The sequence below is a fragment of the Berghia stephanieae genome, chromosome 1, assembly GCF_034508935.2.
Source record: "Berghia stephanieae isolate SIO BIC M18660-M18661 chromosome 1, UCSD_Bste_1.3, whole genome shotgun sequence".
Classification (NCBI taxonomy): Eukaryota; Metazoa; Mollusca; class Gastropoda; order Nudibranchia; family Aeolidiidae; genus Berghia; species Berghia stephanieae.
In genome coordinates this window covers 48,712,309-48,722,308 of record NC_088360.1, presented here as the reverse complement: position 1 = coordinate 48,722,308, position 10,000 = coordinate 48,712,309, and the positions used below count along the sequence as shown (strand labels likewise).

Below are 10,000 nucleotides of genomic sequence, written 5' to 3'. Positions count from 1 at the left end.
ATTGTACTGCTATTATGTTTGAGTGATAAAAAATATATTTTTGTGTTAGTTGGGTGTGAAGTATTGGGGAAAATCCTGAAAATGGCTGGTAAGGAGAGAGTTAACAGCAGACTGAGTTTCTACCACATCAGTTTTTCCCCATTATTCATCTGGTTATAATTGCATCGTAATGGGTCTTCACCACTAAAGCAGTGATTTTGATGCTATGAAGCCCAAATCATATCACTCTTACCTAACTCTTGATGTAAACAAAAGGATGTGATGTCATTTTTAAGTGAATTGGGATTCCTCACAATTCAGTTGGTTAAATATTCACCTAAGAATTTATCGGGGGTGCAGGGAAGATTTTTTTTTTCAATTATCCCCTCTTTCCAGCCAGCAATCATTGAGGAGCTGATTCTGTTAGATCAAATTGAAAGTACTTTGTAATAGATAAACGTCTTATCAAAAGGGTAGTAAGCAATTGATACTGTTTGCTTTACATTACAGAAACAGGAATAAAGTCGGGCTCTGTGGGCCTTATGGCCCTAAGGGACTTCTTAATCATATGTAATTCAACTGGGCACCACTTGTTAAGAGTTAATATTTATTTGAATAGGAAGAGGCCAAGAAATGACGTGGTTGTTAATAGAATGAAAATAACAAAAATGATGAAATAATCAAGTCAGAATCTTGAATCAACTCTGCTTTTAAGAACAATAAGGCTGTTTGTTATAGAATCTTTAGGGTCACTTATTGTTATTATAGATTCATTCGGGTCACTTCTTGTTATTATAGAATCATTAGGGTCACTTATTGTTATTATAGAATCATTAGGGTCACTTATTGTTATTATAGAATCGTTAGGGTCACTTATTGTTATTATAGAATCGTTAGGGTCACTTATTGTTGTTATAGAATCATTATGGTCACTTATTGTTATTATAGAATTGTAAGGGCCACTTATTGTTATTATAGAATCGTTAGGGCCACTTATTGTTATTATAGAATCATTAGGGTCATTTATTTTTATTATAGAATCATTAGGGTCACTTATTGTTATTATAGAATCATTAGGGTCACTTATTGTTATTATAGAATCGTTAGGGTCACTTATTGTTATAATATATAGAATCGTTTAGGCCAATAATGAGTGATCTTTTTTTTTTTTTGGTTGTGGTTACCCCTCTTTACAATATTAAGTAAAATAATAACGAAACTAGAAACTGCATATCAGCAGTGGCTTTGTATAAGGTGCTCGGTTTTGTACATATCATGTCAAGTAAGAATTTAAATGAGTCCTAAAACCTTACACATCACAATATGATCCCACTATGTTTGCCTTACAGGGTGCTATTATAATCCATGAGGTTTATGAAGATGGTGCTGCTGCGAGAGACAGCAGGCTGTGGGCTGGAGATCAAATCCTGGAGGTAAGTAGTTAATGTAAATAATGTTAAGTTGATGGAAAGGTTCTGTGTGAATCCTCCCCCCCCCCCCTCTCCCATTTCCCTTCAATCTTGTAATATGTTTGAGTGAATCAGGTACGGGAAATTTAATCTGATTTTTGTTTTTGTTTGAGATTGTTTTGGTTTTTTAGGGTTTTTTGCTGGGTTTTTTTTTTTTGGTTTTGTTTCTTTTTTTTTTTTGTTAGGTTTATTTTTTTGTTTCATGAAATTAATTTATTCTTCTTTCTCACAGTCTCTTGGGTTTGTTTTTTAAATTAACATTCTAACTCTTCATATTAGGGGTTCACTTAAACATAATAAGGTCACACATCTTGTGTGCAATGAAAAAAATAAATTATTTGAATATGGTAGTGTATGAAGATGATTATATCGATTTCAGTAAGATGACAGCTTGGTTTGAAGTCTGGCATGTTATTTTGATGTAAACTTCATCTTCATTTGTTTTGAAATTCTAATTGTTTAGGGGTCACGATAGATCAGTTGTTAGAGCATCACTTCTCATGCTAAGGGATCAAGATCAATTGGATAGCTGGTTCGGTCAGATCTGGTGGAAATTAGTTTGCATTATACTAATGTCTTATTAAAAGGGTAGCAAGAAATTATTAAAGGCTATTTGATGCTGTAAGTACCAGGATAAACTCCGGCTGAATGGTCGTAATTGCTCTGAAGGACTACTTCCTGATATGAATGTATGATTGGTGTTCATACATCTTTGCAATAGGAATTGGTTGTATAATTCAGTGTGGATGTGGATGTTTACACAGACAGTAACGCCCAGTCTTATTGAGTTAGTCTATGTGAAAAAGAAAGGAGGAGGTACATTGATAAGAGATGTAGACTTCTTGAAGTGGGCTGATGACGGAGACAATTAGAGAAACAATATAGCCGATGTCTGCAATAGACCTGGCACTTGACTGCTTCAGTTCAATATTAATCGTGTATTTTTCAACAATCCAGGTGAATGGAGAAGACTTGACTGATGCAAGTCACAATCGGGCATTGCAGGTGTTGAGACAAACGCCTCCTGTGGTCAAGATGGCTGTTTACAGGTATGTATGGAATAGATGGATGGATATCTATATTTTATGTATGTAATGGATGTATGTATTGATCGATGTTTATATATATATGGATGGATATGTATATGTATGTTATGTATGGGTGGATGGATGTATGTATGTATGCGTGTATGTATGTATGGGTAGATGTATGTATACGTGTGTGGGTATATATATAATTGACATTATGTCAACTGAAGACGTGGACGAAAGCCACAGAAACATATGTTTTGGCCACATATAAGTGAGTGATACAATTTATATTTTATATTAGTTCTAACCATCATTATCGAGCACTTTCGTACCTATGAGTACCCACCAACACTAATAAATATATATATATATATATATATATATATAAATAATATTATATTATGACTGCAGTTTGTAATTATTTATCTTTTTTTTTCTCAGAGATGAGAGCCAAGTGAGGGAGGAGGACATCTTGGATGTATTTTCTGTCGACCTTATCAAACGTCCTGGAAAAGGCCTTGGTCTAAGTATTGTTGGGAAGAAGACCGATGTTGGCATTTACATATCAGATATTGTAAGTGGTCTTCACATATGTTTTTTTTTTTATGGATGAAACAATTATGTGATCTGGGAATCTTCAGTGACAAGGGTAAACATAAGGCAATTTAATACACTATTGAATTCTGAGTTTTGGATTTGGATCTTTCAAAAAGTTTTCAATGCATATATAAAATAAATGAGGAACAGAATGTTTGATTATGATTGTTGTTGTTGTCATTGTTTTGATGACTTTAAAAAAAAAAAAATTATCATTCTTTTTGTTTCATTTGGAAAATCTGCCTCGAAGATGATCCTTGGAAAATAAAATGAAGAGTAAGGTTTCCCATATAGGAATAGTAAAAAGAGAAATTGCTCTCATTAATATTTCTAGGTTTTTGCCAAGATGTTAAGTCCAATCCTTCATTTCCTTATGTCATTTTTTTCCCCATCCCTTTTTGTGAATGAAGTCATAGGCAAAGGCCTACTATAAAAGTTGTGATTTGTGACCACTTCTTCAAAACAGTTTTATTGTACGTTCAAGTCAAACTCTAAGTGGTGCAAACTTGAGTCCTTGGAAAAAGGAAGACTCGGCTAGAAGTTTTGATGGATATTTTAAAATTACATGTACATAAAAACGGTGCTTAATCTGTAAAGTATTTTAATGTAAATTAGAAATTTGGTTCTTTGCCTAATGCTTGCTTAATAATTGAAGAACTGTGCAACATATTGATTATGGCATTTAATGGAATTGTGCCATCGTATGAATGTGATCTTTTTCCTTTTTTTATAAAACTCAATATTTAAAATTCCTGACTTCACCAGGTAAAAGGAGGTGTGGCTGAGGCTGATGGCCGATTGATGCAGGGAGATCAAATCCTGGCAGTCAATGGGGAAGATATGAGAAACTCGACCCAAGAGTATGCAGCTGCCGTTTTGAAGGTAAGTTAATTATATTTTGAAGAATAACGAGAAAAAAGTGTATGTGAGAGTCATTATTAAATAGTCTTTTGCTTAAACCACCTTTTTTATCGTCTTTTTTTTTTAATCATCAAACTAAAAGGAATCTGCAAGTGAAAGAAGCAGAGGTAGAAAATTATAAGCAAAGTTTTCAATGCCATGACTTGGACATCAGAAGAACTTATCAGGAATGGAGACTTGCACAGAGAGGACCATCTACTGCTTATGTTGCCCGTTCTGTTTGGAATCCTCTCCCTGATTTCTTTGCGAAACTGTGCCAAATCTGTTTTTTTGTTTTTTTAACATATATTTAAGAAAATATTTAATGGATTTCAAGTACTTTTTGTTAAATCAATGATTTAAGTCTGTCTGATGTAATTTGTAATTTGTATTATTTTTATATACCTGCATTTATGAAATTATCAAGAAAAAGTGCCCAGAGATGTTGCCATAAAAAAAAAAAAGATTTAAAAAAATTGAACTTTATATATTGCAATATCCACTAAATGTGCTCAAAGCGCTTTACATGGGGTCCCTGGTCAACAGCAACATTTAACATGTAGGACGGGACATGCCACCTGTTAGGCGATATTACAATTTTTCGGACAAAGACAATGCTGTTAACGGCCAGGTACTCATTTTACACCTGAGTACGGTGAGAGAAAGTGAGTAAAGAGCCTTTTCCAAGGACTCAACTATGCCCCAAGCGCAGGGCTCGAACCCAGGACCTTCCGATCCGAAAGCGAGTGTCATACCACAAGACCACATAGCTGCACTGAAAATACGCAGTATAAAAATGTATTACGTTATCAGGATTATTATTATACTAGGAGGAGCGTGGCTCAGCACTGCAGTCTTTGCTTTGTACCCGAAAAGTACCCAGTTCTATCACCCGCCGCTGCACTGTGTGGCCTTGAGCAAGTCACCTCCCCCTAGCTAAATTTGCAGCTCTGCACTGCGGCTGACACCTGTGTGTTATTCCCGACTTCCCTTGGATAAGACCCAAGAGACAAATTTCCCCTATGAGATGAATAAAGCGAATTTTATTTATTGTTATTATTCATTAAATGCAGAAAATATGTCATATGATATTATTATATTTAATATATTATATTATATTATATTACGTTATTTTATATTATATTATATTATTCTTACATGCGATTAGACTAGCGTCCAATCCAAAGGATAGCAAGCAATAGCTATTGTCCATTTCACATTATAGAAACTGGGATATACTCCAGCTCCATGAGCCTTAATGGCTCTGAAGTACTACTTTTTTTTTTTATACTTACTTTTATAAATACAAAGATAAAAGTACCTAGAGCTGTTGTCATATGACAAAATAAGTACTGTGCTTGGATTTAAATGGATAGATATGAAAGATCATGCTGGCTGAATGGGTTAAACGAAAAGTATTGTCCTTGACCTTATTTGATTCTTTGTTTGCATCCATCAATCATCAGACTTTGATGGGCAAGGTAAGCCTGACTGTGGGCAGACTCAAGGCGGGTTCTAAAGCCTCCTCCAGAAAGAATTCCTCTCATGGGACGTCTTTAAAGAAATCGGATTCCTCAGCCAGTAACAAATCTAAAGGCAGACATTCCAAAAGTAAGTCATGACATCCTCTTTAAAAGTCATATATTTTTTTAGTAGAAAAGTGTGTGGAGCAGGCACGTATGTTGATAAGAACAAGAAATGAACTGTATAGAAAAGTAGACAAAAGAGAATAAAAACTTTGCAGCGATGAGGATTTGAACCCATGACTCTACTTTTACAGCAACTCTGCCTGGTCACGAGAGAGATGATGTACACTCTACCCTATCCACCACTCCATGTTCAAATCCTCATCGTCGTAAAGTTTTTATTTTCTATTGTCTTCTGGACCTTTCTTCTTGTTATTAATTATTATATTATATGATTACCTTAATACTTTACCATTGAAAAAGCGTGTCCACCACTTTTTTTTGTCTTTGTGTTATTTAGATTTGGATTTCAGAAAGGAAAAGAGCATTATTATTCATAATTTTTTTAAGTGCTTTTGCTTTGAATCTGCTACAAAACCAATGAGTGAATGTGGGAAATATTATAATATCCTAGTGGCGATTATCTCATGCCTGTCACAATGTGTGTAGATTGTTTCTCGAAACGTACCTCAATAATGATGACTGATCAATTGTTTGTATATCTAAATGGTGAGGGAGATTTTATATAGAACTAGGGCTTATTGATTAAAGACATTTATTTATGTAGTGAGATTTGGTTGTATCTTGAGAGGTGATTGTACTACATTGGACAGCTCTCTTTGGTCTTTAGTCCTGTTTTGTGAACTATGATAAGAAGTAGCTGCTTTCGCACTTCAGTGATGAGATCATCATTAATCCCTTCCTAACAATGTTGCTGTCGTATTTAGGTTCTTCCAACTATTACTCTGACTGTCCCTATGTTGTCTTCCTTGCATGACAATCGTTGCCTCTGTTCTGATATTAAATGATTAGGGTCTGATGAAAAGTTTTGATTAATATTGGTTGTCTTTGATTTTGTTTACGGTTTGTTTGTTTTCTATTGAGTTTGGGGTTTTTTTGGTTTCTTTTTTTTTTTTTTTTTTGTTGGGGGGTTTTTGTGTTGTTTTTTAAGCTATTTTTTTAGTTTCATTCTTTGCTTTTTGATAATTATTTCTGAGTTTTTAAAAATTGACATTGATTTCTTCAATTTGGTTATGATAAGTTTCGGTTCTGTTTTCAGTTTCAATGTTGAAAATATATATTTATATGGTTCATGTCATAATCCAATAATCTTTAGTGATTTTGCATCAACCTCTTTTTTTTTTCTTTCTTCTGTAATGGAGAATTGTTTGATTAGTTGTTGTCTGCTCATGTATTGTCTAATAGCGGTATTGTGTGCTGTTATAATCTTTATTTATATTATAGGAAAAGCCAGGCGTCTGTTATGTTTTGTGGGTAAGAGACAACAAACACACTGTGCGATTTTCCTGTAAACATGTCACTTTCTATGTGTGTATTGCAATATGACACATTCCAGTTGTGTTTAGTATTGTACAATGTAAACACACTGTGCTGTTTTTTTTTTCGGGTTAAGTATGTCTGTTCTATGTAATGAAACATTCACATTCATAACAAGAAATGTGTGCTTCACACCACCACGTGACTTAATGTGAGACACCAACTTTGAAATGTGTAATGGTTGAGAACTGAAGTGGAACTTTGTGTCAGTCTTTCCTGATATGGGCCTTTTCATTTTGTTCACTGTGTTCTTCTGCAATGCAATATCCAAAGCTGTCACATGACAGCGACCCAACACTTTGTTTTCTGCATTGCTTGGGAAAATCTACAACCTTCTATGTGTGATAAGAAATGTTAAATGTGAAACTTATCCTGTGTTCAAAATTTAGCATCCATGAAACTCTTCTTTTGTTCCTGTGTTGTATCCATTCAATATTACAGTTGCACACTTCTCAACAATTATGTACTTACCCGTCGATGTCCCTTATAACTATTTATTTTCATTTTTATAGCATTGTTGATTTGGTTCGGGGGGCCAGTCATCATAAACACATCCCCACGTTATCATGTACTCGTTAGAGGGCAATCCTAAATTTCTTTCAAATTTTGATTTTGTACATGATTAATCTAGTTTTTTTATTGCTGATATAACTCTTCACCAAAAAGAGTAATTACAGCATTTCAACTTTGGTCTGCTTAGAGGTCCAGATTACCTCACAGTTACCGTTGGTCTTCATGAAAACAGAAGCAGAGGCCTGTGAAAGTTTATTGAATGATGGTATTTATATCTGTTTTTGCTTTGTAAATCAGGAAATGATTCACTCTCTGAATTTTTTTTCTGTTTATCTATAATGGCGCTATCTAGTTATCAGGTCTTTTGTGAAGCAAGAACAACAATCTTCCATATCTTTTTTTTTTTAATTTAATTTATCTATGTCGTACACCTGTCATGACGATTTTCTAGGTGTATATGCGAGATATTGTTGCACACACATACACACCTCCTCTCTGTTTGTCTTTCTTTCTCTCTCTCTCTCTCTTTCTATTAACTGTATAGGTGGATTTACAGATAATCCATTGGTGATATATCTTTCCATCTCTGACTCGGGTGCAATTTCTTTAAATTTTGAAATATTTTTTTCTTCTTATCCGAGTGGTTTTGAGGATATGTTTTTAGATTTAGATTTGTATTCATATTTTTATGTTAAGAACAAATTATTTTCATTCAGATGTTATTGAGCGCCAAATATATTTTTGAAAAGTGAAATTTGAACAAAGCACTCTAGTATTAGAAAATTGTAAAAGATTTCTGTATCATATTGTCATAAATGACGGCTGTTTGCTGTTTCTGATGGAGTATTATAATGGGTCTTTCAAGATAATTATCTGTGGCATTGTTTTGAAATGATATATTTTGTAACCCTAATGTCGTGGCATTACGTCATGAAGAATTCTACTTATATACGTATATTAAATTTTTCATTTTTTCCCCTACTTTCATTTGTACCATGTATGATGTTCCTTCAGTGATACGTTTTCTGTTCATTTTCCACTCTCCTTTACCTTATGTTTTTTGTTGTGTTTTTTAAAAATTATTATTATTGTTATTATTATTATTATTATTATTATTATTATTATTATTATTATTATTATTATTATTATTATTATTATTATTATTATTATTATTGCCAATACTATTCTATGCAAAGTCCCGATTACAAAGGTAATGGCCTCAGCACTTTAGGTGGATGTTACAATAGTATTTGTAACGCATCACTCGGGGTCGGATTGTGTTTTTGCATCAGATATAATTCCGTTTTATAATCTAGATGACACAGTTTCTCCCTCAAAAACGTAAAGGAAACTTATAAGTTCTAAAATGTCTTTTCAGCAGTGCAAAGTCTGTGTCTCTGATGTCGATCATGAATCAGATCTATGATTATTTTATAAGTGATGGGCAGAATTTTTTTTTAATATATTGTGAAATGTCTTGTATTCAGACATTGCTTGTTGTTTGGTGTTACACCCTAATCCCATTATATCGTTTCCATATTTTCTCATTATTAGAAATTAAAATGGCTCATTATATCCACATCCATAATGCGTGAACGATTAACCCACTCCTTATCAACTTTTCAAAATTCATCCCATTTGTAACGAGACAATGAACATTGTTCATATTCTTACTTGTTTTGCAAAGATTACAATTTGAAGAAAAATATTTGTGATCTTTTTAAGACATTAATATTCTATTGTCAAGCTTGTTTTGCTGCACAAAATTATATATCGTGTGAACTTATTGTTTCTGACTTTGTGTGTAAAAAAAAAAAAAAAGAATTCCATTTTTGTGTTGGATAGGTTTGACATTTCGGAAAACAAAACGCGTGAAAATGGTTGGTAAGGAGAAACGTGAATAAGGAGAGACATGAAAATGGTTGGTAAGGAGAGACGTGAAAATGGTTGGTAAGGAGAGACGTGTGAATGATTGGTAAGGAGAGACGTGAGAATGGTTGGTAAGGAGAGACGTGAAAATGATTGGTAAGGAGAGACGTGAGAATGGTTGGTAAGGAGAGACGTGAAAATGATTGGTAAGGAAAGACGTGAGAATGAATGGTAAGGAGAGACGTGAAAATGATTGGTAAGTTGAGACGTGAGAATGGTTGGTAAAGAGAGACGTGAGAATGATTGGTAAGGAGAGACGTGAAAATGATTGGAAGGAAAGACGTGAGAATGGTTGGTAAGGAGAGACGTGAAAATGATTGGAAGGAAAGACTGAGAATGTTGGTAAGGAGAGACGTGAGAATGATTGGTAAGGAGAGACGTGAAAATGATTGGTAAGGAAAGACGTGAGAATGGTTGGTAAGGAGAGACGTGAGAATGATTGGTAAGGAGAGACGTGAAAATGATTGGAAGGAAAGACATGAGAATGGTTGGTAAGGAAGACGTGAGAATGTTTGGTAAGGAGAGACGTGAAAATGATTGGAAGGAAAGACGTGAGAAT

General features: G+C 33.9%; 1 protein-coding gene across 12 annotated transcripts in view; it reads left to right on the top strand.

Annotated features, from left to right (window-relative positions):
• Positions 1–10,000, top strand: part of LOC144976807 (multiple PDZ domain protein-like) — a 302,900-nt gene that overhangs the window by 274,362 nt on the left and 18,538 nt on the right. For all 12 annotated transcript variants that reach the window (XM_078921376.1, XM_078921356.1, XM_078921365.1 and 9 more), the window contains 5 exons: positions 1,329–1,412; positions 2,406–2,497; positions 2,921–3,053; positions 3,842–3,958; positions 5,443–5,587. In XM_078921376.1, coding sequence (XP_078777502.1) covers positions 1,329–1,412; positions 2,406–2,497; positions 2,921–3,053; positions 3,842–3,958; positions 5,443–5,587 — 571 coding nt within the window. The remainder of the gene's footprint in view (positions 1–1,328; positions 1,413–2,405; positions 2,498–2,920; positions 3,054–3,841; positions 3,959–5,442; positions 5,588–10,000) is intronic.